The 18,794-nt window shown below is 34.0% G+C and overlaps 1 protein-coding gene, 1 non-coding gene and 1 pseudogene across 4 annotated transcripts in view; 2 read left to right on the forward strand and 1 right to left on the reverse strand.

The window, feature by feature from the left end:
- The window catches only part of ARNT (aryl hydrocarbon receptor nuclear translocator), a 48,368-nt gene that overhangs the window by 23,096 nt on the left and 6,478 nt on the right, over positions 1-18,794 (reverse strand). For 2 of the 3 annotated variants that reach the window (XM_015595582.2, XM_006919750.3), the window contains exons 2-4: positions 6,478-6,589; positions 3,787-3,831; positions 1,784-1,828 (exon numbers count right to left, since the gene is read on the reverse strand). In XM_015595582.2, the coding sequence (XP_015451068.1) occupies positions 1,784-1,828; positions 3,787-3,831; positions 6,478-6,589 (202 nt within the window). Of the gene's footprint in view, positions 1-1,783; positions 1,829-3,786; positions 3,866-6,477; positions 6,590-18,794 lie in introns of those variants that run through there. The other variant, XM_025052322.1, reaches the window with a different exon arrangement.
- Positions 14,593-14,976, forward strand: LOC102885453 (annotated as a pseudogene).
- LOC112469161 lies at positions 16,193-16,311 on the forward strand. Its single transcript, XR_003042484.1, has one exon. It is a non-coding gene; the product is annotated as a 5S ribosomal RNA (ribosomal RNA).

Consider the following 18,794-nt stretch of genomic DNA (forward strand, 5'->3'; position numbering starts at 1 on the left):
ATATATATATAAAGGTTAAGAAGCCTCAAATAAAATGTCTAAGTGTGACATATCAACAGGCCAAAAGACTAGCTATTAAAAATGACAAGAATAATTATCAATGTAGGGCATTTTCTATAAAATGGTCGGCAGAAAAAAAAATAGTCATGATGAGAACAATGTGAAAATTCATGTATATTAACAAGAAGAGAACTGAGTGATCATAAGTAGTTAAAAGTTTCATGTTCATTTGGGTTATTACAGTTCCTTAACAAAGTACAAATCATTTTTCTTTAGTTGAAAAAATTTACACATTTTTAGCTGAATTCCCAAGAATATGTGAAGTGAACTAGCTTAACGAATCGTATCTTAAAGGAAGGAGTTCTGTTGTTTGAAAGTTAAATATCCGAAATTCCTATTATTATTGCCTCCTACTACAAATCCATAATCCTTTATCCACTCTACTATTTCTGAATGAAACATATGAATGTATAAATACTCACATTAAGAAAGACAAATGAAGATTAAAATAGTTTGGGTCATATTTTCATAGCTTTTTGGAATTTCAGTCAAGAGACTGTGAACCCACACCACCGCTACTATTTGATGGCTTGACTTTCTAAAACTACTCCCCAAATATCTATGATTAACTTCTCATCTTAGAGACGGCTCACATCCTGATGTCTCACATACTTCAGTAAACAAATTCTTCAGTAAACAAATTCTTCAAAAACCTCTTAACTTCACTCCTTTGCTATTGCTACTGCCACCACTCCGGCCCAGGCCCTCATGATTTTATAGTTGTCTTATTATTTCAACAGCCTCCTATCCACCCCCTGACTTTACTACTTCTATTTTATCAATCCTATAAATTGCTACTATAGAAATATCTCATACGTATTTTACATAGTATCCTCTCATTCAAAGTCTATGATAGCATCTTACTGCTTTAGAGTAGTTTTAAACTACTCTGACTGATATTTCTTAGCCCTCCACATCAGTGCTTCTCCAGCATGGTCCCCAGACCGGCAGCATCAGCAATGGATAAACACTAAATGCCAAGTTAAGCACTAGAATTTGGATTATTCATTTTTCTGAGGTAGCTGCAAGCTCAACCTTTAAGAAAACAATTTACTATTCGATAATATCCAGAACAAACTTTCTAAAAACCAATATCTGAGTAGAAAAGGATTTACTGTTTAATAAAAAGCAAAGTATTTTTCATCTTGATGAATAATTCAAACAAATTTATTTCAACCAAAACTCCGGTCTCCACAAAAATTGTTTCTCTGTTGTCATTTTTTAAAGAATAAAACCATTATTTGTACAGACTTTGTAGACCCATTTAATAATAAATGTAACCAAGAAATCCATATTGCTTGTGTTCCTGTGGACACCCAGCAAGCACACTGTATGGCTATGATACATAAAAAACAGTGTAAATAAAATATACCATTAGTTTGAAGCCATATCACCTGAACATACACGGTAATTATAATACTAAGTTCACCAGCTTTCAGAACAGGAAAGAGACTAGACAGAGAAATTAACTTTCAATAAAATAAAATTAACTTATCAGGAGATCGATCACTTCTTAAGTTATATAAATGTCTTACCACTATGCTGTTCACCTGAAACGAACGTAATGTTGAATGTCAACTGTAACTTAAACTTATAAATAAATAAGTAAGTAAGTAAGTAAGTAAGTAAATAAATAAATAAATAAATAAGAAATAAAATTAAAACTCAGTACATTTGAACTGCCTGGACCTGTAACATGGACCAAGATACTCTAAGACATTACCTGGCAAACCGCTCCTTATCGTTAGACATCTGATCGTCATCACACCTGAAGGAGGAAAAAAGAGTTATTAGTTCAAAGCATTATATTTGTTATATCTATTTCACTCTGAAATAAAAACTAGAAAGGGGTAAAACAGCTAACAGAAAAAAAGTCAATGGAAAAGCACCACAAAGTCATAGAGAAAATAACAGTATCCCACAGAACTTTAAAAACCCATTACTATAATTTCTCAAGTTTCTGATGTTTCTTCTACCCTTACTTTTCAGATGCTCCAAAAAAATAGAAAAAAAGGCGGACCTCCTGAGGGCACAGCTGACTGCCCTATTGGCATCATTCTAAGGTTAGGGATAGTTTTAGCTTTTTTTTAAATTATGGCAAAAAACACTTAAAATTTACCATCTTAACCATTTTTAAGTATACAATTCAGTAGTACTAACATATCACACCGTTGTATAAAAGATCTCTACAACTTTTTCATTTTGCAAAACTGAAACTCTACCCACTGAACCACCATCTTCCCATTCCAACCCCTGCTCTAGCCCCAGCTCCTGGCAACCATGATTATACTTTGTTTTTCTGATTTTGACTATTTTAGATGCCTCATATAAATGGAATCATACAGTATAGCTGACCCTTAAACAAAGCGAGTTTGAACTGCGCGGGTCTCTGCATTGTTTCAGGGTCAAGGGTCAGCTGTGTTTCCACCCACGGTTTAAATTATACTCAGATTTTTGACTGCACAGGTTATAAAATATTCAACTAATTTGACCCTAATCTCTGAGATGTTCAAGGGTCAACTATACTTGCCCTTTTGTGATTGGCTTATTTCACTTAGTATAATGTTCTCAAGGTTCATTCATGTTGTAGCAAGTGACAGGATTTCCTTTCTTTCAGTGGATGGATACACATTATCTAGTCATCTGTCAATGGATATATGATATGGGTGGCTTCTACCTCCTGGCTACTATGGAAAACAGGGCAATGAACATGAATGTGCACATATCTCTTCAAGATTAATTCTTTTGGATAAATAACCGGAAGTGGGACTGCTCAATCATATGGTAATTCTTTTTTTCTTTTTTTTTTTCCTTTTTGAAGAACCTCCATACTATTTTCCGTATGGAGGTTGCACTACTTTTTTTTTAATGGTGGCCATCCTAATGGGCATGAGGTGGTATCTCATTGTAGTTTCAATTTGCATTTCTCTAATGATTAGTGATGCTGAACATCCTTGCATATGTTTGTTCGCCATTTGTATATCGTCTTTGGAATAATGTCTATTCAAATCCATGGCCCATTCTTAATTGTTTTGTTGTTGTTGCTATTGAGTTGCAGTTCTTCATATGTTTTAGATATTTATTCCTTACCACTTATATGATTTGCAAATATTTTCTCCCATTCTACAAGTAACCTTTCACTGTTTCCTTTGATGTGAAGTTTTTAAGATATAGTTTTAAATTATAATTTAAACAATGCATTTTAAATCTTTGATCAATGAAACACAATCCATTTATTCCAACAATTTGTACCTAATAACCTGACAAATCTTGTTTGCTACATCAGAAACCACAAAGAAAGATGTGCTGAGGGAAGAAAACCTAACTCTAAAAATATTATTCTCTGGATGACTTAAATTCTCCTCTTCTCGAAGCCACAGAATAAAGCAAAGTTTTATCAACTTTTGACAGGAAGTGCTTCTGAGAGATAGGTTAGTCTTACAAAATCTGCAGTTAAACCAGATATTAAAGTAGAGCCAAAATTTATACTGCTCCTTCACAGGCTATAAATCCTGAACTAATCTGACCCCTAGAATTTTCTTTTGAGCTTCTTCCTCTGGAGCTAATAAAAGAACGCTTAAAATTTTTATGGGGTATAATACAAAAACTTAGTTTTAGGATGAAGCACTCTCTCCAGGCCCAAGGATGAAATTACAAATCAGAAAAATAAAGATTGTGAACTAATTTTAATATCAGAAATCTAGAGAAAGTTTTTCAAAATCTTACCTCAAAAATTTACTATTCCCTTCTCCATCATCATCAAAATCCAACCTGAGGAAAACCGACAATAAATATTGTAAGCTTCCTGATAATACAGAATATTAAGAAACTAAAAATTCTCAACCCACGAGCTACTTGAACACCCACCCAAAGGAAAGAAAGAAAAGAGGAAGCAGACAGAAGTCAAGCAAAGCTATGTTACCTCTTCCTAACTGTACCAAACTGGACAAAGAAATCGGGCAATCAAAGCAGAGTATCGACTTTTACCTTTTCCTAAGACAGCACTCACGCCTTTGCCAAAGTTTTACATTAGAGTACAACTTCTATAAAAGGAGTAGGAATCCACTCGAAAAAGACAAGAAAAAATGAATATGAATAATTTGGGCCCATTTTTTATTTCTACAGTCTAAGCTATGTTACCAGCTTTCTGAAACATCTTTCAAAACTGTGATGTTATACAGGGAGTGATTTAAGACTTCAGAAGGTTGTTAATCCTTTTTTGCTTCATTCATTTAATAAACATGTAATACATACTATGTTCAAGACACTTCACAAGATGAGGTAAAAACAAGAGACTTGCCTTCAAGGGACTCCTTGCCTCAACAAATACGAATATACGACAAGTGAGAATGGGAAAGTGCCATGTGAGGAGCACAATCAACATGCTATAGATGTTCAGTGAAAGCAGAGGTGACTTTCATTTCAGGGAATTAGGGAAGATTATAGGTAACAAGGAAGGCCATTCTCCTATTAATCTCTGCACTCTGTTAAACTAAATAAAACATTACTCATGGTGCCACCTTAACCCAGTGATCTCTTGGTGTCTATACTAGCATGACAACCTGCTATCATGGGCCTCTAGATGGGTTATATATGTATGCAGCATCAATCCTGAAAGTGTTCATTCTTCTTCCTCCCTGTAGTCCCTGATCACCTGTCAAATTCTACTTACCCAATGACTCCATTTCTGAGAATCTACGCTAATGAAATAATTCAAAAAATTTATGTACAAAGATGTTTATTGAACATTACATGTAATAGCAAAATCTCCAAAACAACTTAAATGTCCCAAAATAGAAATTAAGTACATCCCTTTATGTAACTATTAAAAATTATGTATATCTAGAATATGTAACAATATTTTCTAAAAGATTAAGACAAGGCTATTTAAAACTATATGTAACTTTTAAAACCCTACATATAAAGAAGTAAATACACTAAAAAACTGATGAGATGCCTTTGGGTAGCAGGATTATCACTATTTTATTTTTCTTTTTAACTTTCTGTATTTTCCAATCTTTTTAAAAGAATGTGTACTGCTTCTTTTAATATATTTTCCTGATTTCCAATATACATTCATCTCAGAAAAATCTGGAAGTAATTAAAAACAAACAAAAAAATGTCTCCCATAAACTCATCATCCAGAAATTTGATGAGTATCCTTTCAGTTTTTTTGCTATACGTACATTACACATACTTTTACTGATAGAGTGGTAGATTACATACGCTGTAACCCTTCTTTCAATACATGTAAACATTTTTCTGTACTGATACATATTTGTCACTTCTAATGGCTTACAGTATTCCATTTTTAAATATGCTGTAACTATACTGTAAGCTCCTAATTTTGATATTTATGTTGCTTCTGTTTGCTATTATATATAACCATAACACTGGGTTTAAGAGAGTAGACTCTAAACCTAACTTCTCAAGGTTCACATCACAGATCTTCCACTTACCAGGTTCAGAACCTTGAATTAAGTTATTCACCCTACGACTCAGGAAATGAGTGAAAATGTGTAAAGCCCTTGGAGACATAACAAGTCTTAATATCTTACTGATGCTCCCCCCTGAACCCCGGATCACTCTTGCATTACTACTGGTGGCATAAAACTTAAAGACTAGCTATCATGTCAGCTATGTAATTCTTAAAAAGAAAAGAAAAAGGCAAATTTAATTTAAAAAAAAAAAAAAACTGGTAAAATACTACCTATTCTTCCAGGTCTTGCTAAACCAACCTCCTTTCCGAAGCCTTTCCCAAACTTTACCAACCAACTGTGGTATTTCCATACAATGAAACACACAGCACTGTATTGTTCCTTTCTTATCAAACTTGGCACATTCTATCTTGTATTCTATTTATGTACTGATGACCCCTGTCAGAACATAAGCAACTTAAAGACATGGATTATGTCTTATTTTTCTTTGTATCCTATTAGCAGTCAGCTCAACACCTTACACTAATCAGGCATTTCATAAATATTTCTGGAACTGAATGGACTCTGCATTCCAAATCAAGCAACATATCAATAACTTAGAGGAGAAGCATTCTAGAGTTCAGCATTCTCTAAATTCAGAAAAGTAAAAAGCCTGCCAAAAACATTTTGAGAATGCAGAAGCAAAGCTCAATGAAAGCAGCAAAGTTTTCTCAGCAACAATGAACTCTCTGGGCTTAGCCACAGTCCTTTACTTGGCAGAGAGTTTTGGTTTAAAAAAAAAAACTATTTATAAGAAACTTAGATAAAAACATCAATGCTAAATAAAGAAAAAAATCCAGGGACTAAAGACAGTTAATCTGAGGGCAGCACAGTATATAACCAGTTGAAGTGAGAGAGGAACAGCTACGAGGGTTCAGCATCCACATCAACCCGCTGGCTCTCAGGAGAGACGTTCCCAGCGCAACACACCCAAGCTCACCCCGGCCGCCGTTTAATAGGTCTCTGGACAATGGCTCCTCCACCTTGAATCCCAGGCCCAGGATTTCCAGATGCAATGGCTGGACCCAGTGACGGTACATCTGACGTCATTTCTGTCAGAGAAAAATGGAAATACATATTTTAAAAAGATGGTCCTTGCTTATCATCATGTTGTCTAGAAGAAAGGCTCAAGCTATGGATAAAAAAATCTAAGTACTTTGCTAGAAAACGCAAGTGCTCATATCCAGACTGTTCTTCTTGCATTCTTACACTGGTAAAAGGTTTCCCTAGACTTCGGTTCTTTCCATTTCATAAGAGTTCGGAAAAAGGAATACAATATTTTGCAAACTTCACTTTTATAAGCTTAAAATAGTGACATAATAGTAATCCAAAACACACACACCCACAAATCGGTTTATACATCTCACTCAAGCAACACTTAGCTCCCTTATTTTGTTAAGAAAATACAAAAAATAAAAATAAAAATCACCAAAATTCCAATACTCAAAAAAAAAGTATACAGAGTAAAACTATAAGTCCCTTATTATGCCTCCTCTCCAGCCTCCTTTACCCCTCCCCTCTCCTTTATAGTCTATCTCATCCTCCAGAAGTAACCAACTGTTAACAGCTGAGCTCATCTTGTCTTATTTTTTCCCTTGGTTTATATATACCTCTCCTAAAAAAAAAAAAAAAAAAAAAAAAAGGCACTTTTTAAAATAAAAATGGAATCTTGATCTGCAATTTGCTTTTGTCGTTTAAATATATATCATGGATATCTATACATACACACGATCACAGACATATACATACCTCATTCTTTTTCATGACTTCAATTGTATAAATATATGTTATTCAACCATTTCCCAACCGACCAACATTTAGGTTGTTTCTATTTACTACTTTACTATTATGAGGTTTTTACTTTATTTAAACTATTATAAATAATGCTCCAAGAACATTTATGTGTACACCTTTGAATTTTCTTTTGCTATTTAGGATAGATTCCTAGAGATGGAATTCACTGTGTCCAAGTATATAAGCATTTAAAATTTTGATGAACACTGCTAAATTACATTCTAAAGAGGCTGTTATGATTTATGGTCCCATTAACAGGATATGAGAATACCTATTTTCCTCACCGGCACTGAATATTAAACTTTTTAATTTTACCAAATCTGGCAGGTAAAAATAGTACATTATTTGTTTTAATTTGCATTGTTTAGTTTTTATATTTACCTTATACTCTCATCTAGAATCATGAGTTGACTCTTCATATTTTTTATGTTGAATATGGACTTTTTCTAATGAATTTACAAGATCAATAAATAAAAGATATTAAGTCCTTTGTCTATTATGTTATTACAAATATTTTCTCATTACCTATATTTGTCTTTAATAATACATTTTGCATTTTTATGTTGTTAAATTTATCAACATTTTCCTAAATAATTCCTGGATTTGTCTTGTTTAGAAAGCTCTCCAACCTCCAGATTATTTCTGTATTTTCTTATACTTGTTTTTCAGATTTTTAATCCATCCAGAATTTATTTATGCATGCCTAGCATAAAGTAGGACGCCAATTATTTTCTTCCAAATTGATAGCTAATTATTCTAACATCATTTGCTAAACAGTCCATCCTTTACTCACTAATCTGAACTGACTCCTTTATTATACTTTAAGTGTCTATAGATAATTATCTCTTTCTACACTTGTATTTTGTATTAATATTTTTTCCTGCTCCTATGTCAATATTAAATACTTTAAATACAACAGCTTTACCTAACCTTTTAATTATCAAATAGGAAAGTTCTCTGTTCCCCATTAATTCTTATTAAATGTCATATACTTATTTCTGCTTCCTTGACAACAGAATAAATGTACTTTTCCTTTTCCTTCTGCTGAGTACAACTGAAAGTCCTGGACACTGAAAAGTGAAGAGAAGGCAGACCAGCTAGGGACACAGGACCTGAGGAATGATATGGTGATGAGTTCCCCTTGGTTTTCTTTTTTACTTCCTATATCCCAGGTATGGGGCTGGAAAAGTCTGCAACTAGGCAACCTGAAGGAGTACAGACAAAAATAGCTCCACCAAAAGCCTGCTCTCTATAGCCAAAGGATCAGGAAAAGGGGTCGCTTACCAAGACAGAACATTCTTAAACAACAACTACTACCCCAGCCAAACACTCCACTTACACCCTGCCAGCAAAGGCTGAGTTGGGAGGCAAACCATACATACTTGTGAGGTTGTAATAAGGTACCCTGAAACCCCTCCAGGGATGGTGTCAGAGGCCAAGTAGGGTCTTGGAACTTTCATTTCCCTGGGTCAGAAATGCAGACCTGTCCCACAAAATAGTAGAGACCACATAAGGAGATGTAACTCCCAATCTCATCCAGCAGTAGCAAGTAGCCTCCACCTCATGTGTCAACAGACGCTGAGTGGGGAACCTGGAATTCTACCTCCACCTAGCAATAACAAGGCAGCACTACTCCCCACCCAAAGTGGTATCAGTGAAAGCCAGCTAAAACAGGTTTAAATAAGATCCAATAACACATAACATTAACACAAAAATGTCCAGGCTTCAATTTTTAAAATATCACTTATCATACCAAGAACCAGGAAGATCTCAAATTGAATTAAAAAAATAACAGCCAGCATATGCCAACAACAATGTGACACAGATATTAGAATCATCCGACGAAGATTCAAAGAGCAGCCATGATAACAATGCTTCAACAAGCACTTACTAATGCAGTTGAAACAAATGAAAAAATAGCCTCAGCAAAGAAATAATCCCAACAAAGAAATAGGAGATATAAAGACGAATCAAAGAGAAATTTTAAAACTGCAAAGTAACAGAAGGAAACAGTTAAGTGGATGGACTCAACAGGGGAATTGAAGGAACGAAGGAAACAGTCACTAAAATGGAAGACAGGAGCCTAGAAATCACCCAATCAGAACAGAGAGCAAAGAGACTGGGGAAGAAAATGAACAGAAAAAAGAATTAACAGGGTCTCAGGGACCTGTGTAACTATAACAGAGGATCTGATTTTTGTATTATTAGAGTCTTGGAAAGAGAGGAGAAAGAAGACAAGGTTGAAAAATAACATCTGAAACTTCCTAAATTTGGCAAGAGATGTAACCTACAGATTCAAGAAGCTGAGTTAACCTCAAAAGGATAAACCTAAAGAAATCCATCCCAACACACGTTACAATTAAACTTCTAAAAACTAAAGACAAAGAAAATTTTTTTAAGCAGTTAGAGAAAACTGAGGCCTTACTTAATGAAGAACAATTCAAATAACAACAGATTTTTCATCAGAAACCATGGAGGCCAAAAGAAAGTGGCATAAAATTTTTTAAGTCCTAAAAGAAAAGAACTGCCAGCCCAGAATCCTACATCCAGTGAAAACATCATTTAGGAATGATGGAGAAATCAACACATCATCAGATGGAAAACCATGAAGAATCTGTCATCAGAACTACCCTAAAAAGAATGGCTGAACAAAGTTCTCTAAACAGAAAAGAAATTACAAAAGAAGGAATTGTGGAACATCAAGAAAAAAAAGAACACGGTATATAAAAAATATGAATAAAACCAATAGGCTTTCCTTCTCCTTTTGAGTTTTCTAAATTTTGTTTGATGGTTGAAGCAAACTTACAATGCTATATACATTCTCTAAATGTATATAGAGAAAATACTTAAGACAATTAAATTACTAAAACTGGTAAAATGTACTAAAACTGGTAAAATGAAAACACCCATAGGCTGGGCCAAGTTATGTGTATATAACATAATGCCCACTACAGCAATTACAAGAAAAGCTATATAAGGAGATACACTAACAAACATTATAGATCAATCGAAATGGAATTATAAGAATGTTGAAATAATCCACAGGAAGGCAAGAAACAAAAACCAAACAACAAAAAACAAAAAATAAAATGGCAGACTTAAGCCCTAACATACTGACAATTTATTAAATATTTATGGTCTAAATGCCGGTGCACAACAGACAGGCAAATTAAAAAACGACCCAACAAATGCTGTCTACAAGAAACTTGCTTCAAATATAAAAGTAGAGGCAGGCTGAAAGTAAAAGAATGGAAAAAGATATCATGTAAACATTAGTCAAAGGAAAGCAAGAGTGGCTACATTAATACTAATCAGATAAACTTCAGAGACAGAGCAGGACATTCTGTAATAAAGACTTGATTCACCAAAACAATGCCTGGTGTATATACACCAAACAAAAGAGCTGCAAAATACATTAAACAAAACCCAACAACAGAAAAGAGAAAATAATTATAGTTGGAGATTTCAACACCCCCTCTCAAAAATTGACAGAACAATTAGAGAAAAAATCAGTGAAAATGTAGATCTCAACAACACTATCAACCAAGAGGGTCTAATTAACATTTATAAAAACACTCCACCCAGCAACAACAGATACACATTCAAGTGTCCCCAAAATATATACCAAGATAGACCATATCCTAAGCCATTAAACAAACCTCAACACATTTGGAAGAACTGAAATCATAAATTGCATTCTCCAACCACAATGGAATCACACTAGACATCGGTAACAGAAAGATAAAAAGAAAATCTCCATATACTTGGACACTATAAACAACACACTTCTAAATAATCAATGAATCAAAGAGGGAGTCTGAGAGGAAATAAAAACACACTGAACTAAAATGCAAAGGAAAATACAAGTTAGCAAAATTTGTGGGACTCAGTAAAACCTACACTCAGAGGAAATTTCATAGCACTAAAATTCTTACACTGGAAGGGAGGAAAAGTCAAATTGATCATCTAAGCTTCCACTTCAAGGACCTAGAAAAAGAACAAAATAAACCCAAAGCAAGCAAAAGAAAGGAAATAATAAAGAACATAAATCAATGAATTTGAAAACAGAAAAACAATAAAGAAAATAAATTTTAAAAAGACTTGGCTCTCCAAATAGATCAATAAAACTGACAAACTTCTAGCAAGAAAGCAAAAAAGAAAAGCCGTAAACTACCAATATCAGGAACGAAAACAGGGATATCACAAACTCTGAAGTAATCAAAGAGAAAACTGAGAATACTAAGAATAACTTACACACATAAATTTCACGACTTAGACAAAATGAACCAATTCCTTGAAAAAAATACAAACTAAAACAATTGACCCAATACAAAATAACTTGAAGAGTCCCATAACTATTCAGAAACTGAATTCGTAATTTAAAACTCTCAAAAAAGAAAGCTCCAGGTCCAGATGAATTCACTGGAGAATTCTACTAACCATTTAAATAATTAACACCAATTCCACACAATCTCCTCCAGAAACCAGTTAAAGAAGGGGACACTTACCATTTCACCTTATGAAGCTAGTATTACCCTGATACCAAATCCAGACAGACAATACAAAAAAAAAAACAACATAAAAAACTGCAGATCAACATTCCTCATGACAACAGATACAAAAATTTTTAAGAAAACATTAACAAATAGCACTTGGCAATATGCAAAAGAATTCTACAATATAACCAAGTATGATTTATTCTACGGAAGCAAACTGGATCAATATTTAAAAATCAACACAATTCACCATATTAACAGGTTAAAGAAATAAAATAACAATCCTATCAACCTACGCACAAAAAGTTTTTGAAAAAATTCAACACTCATTCCTGATAAAAACTCAGAAAAACAGGAATAGAGGGAAATGTCCTCAACTTAATAAAAGAATCTACCAAAACCTACATCTAATATACTTAATGGTGAAAGACAATGCTTTCTCCCTAAAATTGGAAACTAGGCAAGAATGTTCACTCTCATTATTTACATAAACATAGTATGAGAAGTTATAGCCAGTGCAAAAATGCAAGAAAAGGCATACAACTCAAAAGGGAAGAAATAAAACTGTCTCCATTTGCAGATGACGAGTGTCTTCAGAGAAAATCCTAAGGAATCTACCCAAAAAAAACTTAGAATTCGGCAAAGTTGCAGGATACAACATGCACAAAAATCAATTGTTTCTACATACTAGCAATTAATATGCAGACATCAAAATTAAAATACAAAGCCATTTATAATCTTTAAACAAAAACAATATTTAAGTGTTGATCTAACAAACACACAGAATTATGCTGAAAACTACACAACACTGATGAAAGAAAAGAAGATCTAAATAAATGGAGAGACATACCACGTTCATGAATTGGAACTATATGTTTACTCAGCATAGTAAAGATGTCAATTCTCTTCAAACTGATATATAGGTTTAACGCAATTCTTATCAAAATTCTACCAATATGTTTTTGTAGATATAAATAAAGTATTCCAAAATTTATACGGAAAGGTAAAAGAACTATAATAGCTAAAACAATTTTCACCAAAAAAAGTGGGAGGAATCAGTCTACCCAATTTCAAGATTGTACAGCTACAGTAATCAAGACTGTGTAGTCTTGGCAGAGACAGACACATAGATCATTGGAACCCAGAAATAAAGCCACACAAATATGCCCAAATGATTTCTGACAAAAGTCCAAAAGCAATTCAATGGATGAAAGATAGCCTTTTCATCAAAAGGTACTAAAGCAACTGGATATCTGTAGGTGAAAAATAAACTCGACCTAAACTTCACTCCTTATACAGAAAGTAATCAAAATGAATCATGAACTTAAATGTAAAATATAAAACCATGTAACTTTTGAGAGAAAAATAGGAATTTTTCAGAATCTAGGGCTAGGCAGAGTTCTTAGACTTGGCACCAAAAGCATGATCCATGAAAGGAAAAACTGAAAAACTGGACCATTAAAATGAAAAACTTTTGTTCTATGAAAGACTGTCAGAGGATGAAAAGACAAGTTACAGAGTGGGAGAAAACATTGCAACAATAGCAAAAAGACTTGTATCTAGAATATAAAAAGAACTCTCAAAACTCAACAGTAAAAAAAAGCAAACAGTATGATTAGAACATGGGCAAAAGACATGAAGAGACATTCACCAAAGAAGGTAAATGAATGATAAATAAGCACATGAAAAGATGTTCAACATCATTAGCCATGAGAGAAATGCAAATTAAAACCACAATGAGATGCACTACATACCTATCAGAATAACTAAAATTAAAAATAATAAAAATACCAAATGTAGGAAATGACACTGAGAAAGTAGATGACATATATTGCTGGTAAGAATGTTATAGTACATACAGCCACTCCAGAAAATAGTTAGAAGTGTCTTTAAAAATGTAACTGACACATGATCCAGCACTACACGTATGGCTATTTAATCTCAGAAAAATGTTTACACAAAAATTCAACAATTGTAATGGGTTGAATAATGTAAAAATGCATGTCCAGACAGAACTTCAGAATGTGACCTTATTTGGAAATGAGGGTCTCTGAAGATATAATTGAGGTCACATTGGATTAGGGTGGGCTCTAAATACAATGACTGCTGTCTTTACAACAGCAAAGAGAGAGACATTTGGATACAGAGACAGAGACTGGAGTGATGCGTCTACCTGCTAGAAAAGATGGTGAGGTTTCTCCCTCGGAACCTCGAGAAAGAACCAAACCTGCCAACATCTTTATTTCGGATTTGAGCCTCCAAAACTGTGGGAGAATAAATTTCTTTTGTTTTAAGCCCTCCAGTTGGTGGTAATTTGTCACAGCAGGCCTGGGAAACTAATGCAGTAATGATATATGACACTCAATACACTCTGGGTTTGATTTGCTAAAATTAGCTCCTTTTAAATGGAAGAGGAACTTAGTGTGATGTTAAGGTAGCATAGTTAAGGAGTATTCTTAGTGCACTAAACTCATGTACCCTCTATTAAAATCACAAGTTAACAGAAATTACAGAAAAATCGTAAACAACATATTTTAGTCGGTCAATATAGTCTCCCAGATTTACAGAAAAGCTACTCCTAAGTTTAACTACCTTTTCTGAAATTGGAGAAATAATATAAAACTAAGTCAGTGAAAACATGACTGAGGAAAACAGGAGCGATCCAGGAAGCACTGAAAGCTGAACAGAGCGCTCTCGCCTGGCAGCTGCGGAGAAGCGCAGAGGGGAGGCTTGGGCGCACTGGGCTCCACCCGGAACCCACTGCCATGGCCGAGGGAGGCATTGCCGCTGGAGGCGTCATGGATGTGAACACTGCTCTACAAGGGGTGTTGAAGACGGCCCTCATCCACGAGGGCTAAGTTCGCGAAGCTGCCAAAGCCTCGGACAAGCGCCAAGCCCATCTCTGTGTGCTTGCATCCCTCTGAGATGAGCCTGTGGATGTCCAGTTGGTGGAGGCTTATGGTGCTGAACATGAATCGACCTAATTAAGGTTGATGACAAGAAACGAGGGGACTGGGTAGGCCCCTGTAAAACTGACAGAAAGGGAAACCACCGGCATGCACCTGGTTGCAGTTGTGTGGTGGTTAAGGACTATGGCGAAGAGTCTGGCCAAGGATGTCATCCAGCAGTATTTCAAATGCAAGAAATGAACAAATAAACTTGGCTTTTCTTTTTTTTTAGTTGAATAAATAATAAAATGTTTAAAAAATGTTGGTAATAATAATTCATCATATTGGTAACTTGTCTAAAATATGAACCACTTTGGATATGTTTTCTAATGTTTTATTATTCCTAAAATCAATCTCCAAATTATATTTATAATAAACTTCACCTAACCTCAAAACATAAAACTTCTTTTATGCATGTCTTTTATTATAAGCCCAAACATCTATAACTGCCTTTAATACTGGATAAACAGAGTCCTCAAACCACCATTAAAATGATGATGCCTCACAAAGTTACAGTAATCAAAATAGTATGGTACTGGCATAAAGACAGACATATAGAACAATGGAACAGAATAGAGAATCCAGAAATGAACCCTCACACATAAGGCCAAATGATTCTCAACAAGGGTGCCAAGGCTTTCAAATGGGAAAGGACAGTCTTTTGTGAAAAATAAATACCCACATGCAAAAAAAATAAAGTTGTAACCTTCCTGGATCTATCAAAAGCATAAGCAAGAAAAGTGAAAAATGGATAAATTGGACTTCATTAAAATTTGAAACTTCTGTGCATCAATACTATCAACAAAGGAAAATGGCAAACCCATGAAACAAAAGAAAATATTTGAGAATCATATCTAATATGAGATTAATATCCAAAATATATAAAGAACTACAACTCAACAACAACAAAAAGAACACAACCTGATTAAAAAATGGGCAAAGGACTTGAACAGACCTTTCTCCAAAGATACACAAATGGCCAACGAACATATGAAAAGATGCTCAACACCGCTAATCATTAGAGAAATGCAAAACAAAACTACGAGATATCACCTCACACCCATTAGGATGCCCACCATTAAAAAAGAAAGAAAGAAAGAACAATAAATATTAGTGAAGATGTGAGGGAGCTGGAAAGCTTGTGCACTGTTGGTAGGAACGTAAAATGGTGCAGCCACTATGGAAAACAGTGTGGAGATTCTTCAAAAAACTTGAAACAGAATTACTCTATGATCCAGGATTCCACTTCTGGGTATATACACAAAAGAACTGAAAGCAGGATCTCAAAGAGATGCTTGTACAACACCCATGTTCATGGCAACATTATTCACAATAGCCAAGGAGGAAACGACCCAAGTGTCTATTGAGATGAATGGATAAAAAAGTATGGCATATACCACCTTTAAAAAGCAGCAGAGTCTACGGCCATGCTACCCTGAACAAGCCCGATCCCATCTGATCTTGGAAGCTAAGCAGGGTCGGGCCTGGTTAGTACTTGGATGGGAGACCACCTAGGAAGACCAGGTTCTGTAGGCGTAAAAAATAAAAAGTAAATAAATAAAAGGCAGGAGATTCTGCAACATGCTACAATGTGGATGATCTTATAAGATTTTATGCTATGTTAAATAACCCAGTCACAAATGAACAGATACTCTATGATTTCATTTATGTAAGGTAAGCGTAGAATGGGATGGAGGAAGGGGGAAGCTATTGTTTAATGGGGAGTTTGTTTTGTAAATGAAAAAAATTCTGGAGGTGGATGGTACACAACAATGTGAATATACTCTGTCAATGAACTGTACACTTAAAAATTGCTGAAATGGCAATTTTTGTGTTATATGTATTTTGCCATAAAAAAATTTAAGACAAAAAAAAAATCTGAGGTAGATCTATATCATTGAATTGGAAATTTATCTACCATATAAGATTATGGAAAAATAAGTATATATAATATAATCCTTTTAAAGTTCAAATGCTTAACAAAAGCCTGGAAGAACTCATTTAATATTTATTGCATGCCTACTATATGCCAAGTACTGTTGAAGGCCCTAGAGATAAAGCAAATCTTAACCCTTATGAATTTTATATGTTAGTGGGATAAATAAGAAATAATTAAAATCTAAATTGGGTTGACAACATGAAACTGACATTCTATAGGTAAAAATTAAATATTGGTAATTTCATATGGTTCAACCTAATAACATGTTATATAGTGATAAATGTGAAGAAAAATAAACTAGAAGTTAAAGCCAAAGCATATAAAAGTTCACAGGTAGAAGAGTAGCAATTTTAGATAGGGAGGGAAGATCTCACTGAAAAAGTAATGTTCAAGGAAAGATCAGAAGGAGGTAAGGGAATTAACCATGCAAGTATTTGGGGGAAATGCATTCTACAAAGACTGAAAAGGCCTAGACATGAGAGCATGCTTGTTAAGTCTAGAAATAGTATGGATGACATCATGGCTAGAATGGAGTGAGCAAATGTTATACAATACACTATTAACAGTAGTTATCTCTGAGATGGCATTTTGAGACTTCTACATTTTCATAGATATCCATACTACATTAAGCATATATTACATTTATAACCAGAAAATGTATGATCCCAATTATTAAAAAGAAAATGTATGTGTGTATGCCTAAGTGTGTGGCAGATATTGAAAATCTGAGAGAACACAGCTCAAATTCCAAAATTAGATAAATCTGGATTCCAATCCTAGGTAATACCACTCAACACTTGTATGACCTTGGGCAAATTACTTGATCTCCCTGAGTTTATCTGTACAATGTAATAACAGTACCTACCTTTTGGGAAGATTAAATTAGACACTGCGTGTGAAGAGCATTTGGCATCGTGCCTGACACATCATAAGCACTCCTTAAATAGTAATTTTAAAAAAATATATCAAACACCAAAATGTTAAATGATTTTGCCATTAATTTTTTCATTACAAAATATATTAAAACACAATATAGATATACAGAAAATCAAATGTAGAAGTCTCTAAAAATATTCAAATAATACAGAATAAAAATATTCAAAACAATATAAACAAAAGTAAAATCCTCCACACACACACCCCAATCCCATTTTCCCCCATAGATAACTACTGTTAACATCTAATATGAATCCTTTCAGATCTTTTTCTGTATACATTATAGAGTTTTTGGTAATTTTTACATTAAAATGGGGGGATCATATTTCTTATCTCTTCTGAGCATTTTGTTTTTGCCATGTGATAATATTTCTTAGATGTATCATGTCAATAGTTAGCATATTCTTAATAATTATACAGTACTTCGTAATACTAATATAAATATTTATGAAATTCAAATTACCACTAACATAAATGTTTCAATGAATATCCTTGTGTATATTTATGCACAGGTGCCAGCAGCATTCCTACACTAACAAATTTCTAAAAATGACTGGCTGGGTCTAAGAGAGCATTACCGTCCAAGAAGGTTATACAATTAAGAGCTTCACCAACATTATCAAATTATCCACACCTCCACCAGCACTGGATTTTGGCAATCCTTCAAATTTTTACTAATTTTCTAGGTATAAAATGATTACCACTGTTGATTTAATGTGTACTTCTGTTATTACTAAGATTGAGTATAATTTTGTTATTGCTATTAACTTTTTCTATTCCATTCTGTAAATTTTAAATACTGAATATATGTAACTTTCCTAAGAAAAAGCAAAATTTTTCCATAAAAAATAAAGCTCATATTTTTAGTAATAGGTTTATTTAGGACCTAAGAGTTAGAAGAATTTAGAGAAAAACAGATGGCCCTGAGATGATTTAAATTAAGGTCTGGCATAGTCCCAAGCACAGAAGAAGGTACCCAATAAGAAGGAAAAACCAAAGGAAACAAGACAGGTAGGCAGATAGCCAGTCAGGTAGTTTCAAAAAGGTAGGTCAAACTGGGATTCGAAAAGCGTAAAGGAGGCATTCCACATAGACAAAAGGACATGAGCAAATCCTAAAGGGAGGTATAAAAATAGCTGTAAAG

Source organism: Pteropus alecto, unplaced genomic scaffold (assembly GCF_000325575.1).
Source record: "Pteropus alecto unplaced genomic scaffold, ASM32557v1 scaffold106, whole genome shotgun sequence".
NCBI classification, from domain to species: domain Eukaryota; kingdom Metazoa; phylum Chordata; class Mammalia; order Chiroptera; family Pteropodidae; genus Pteropus; species Pteropus alecto.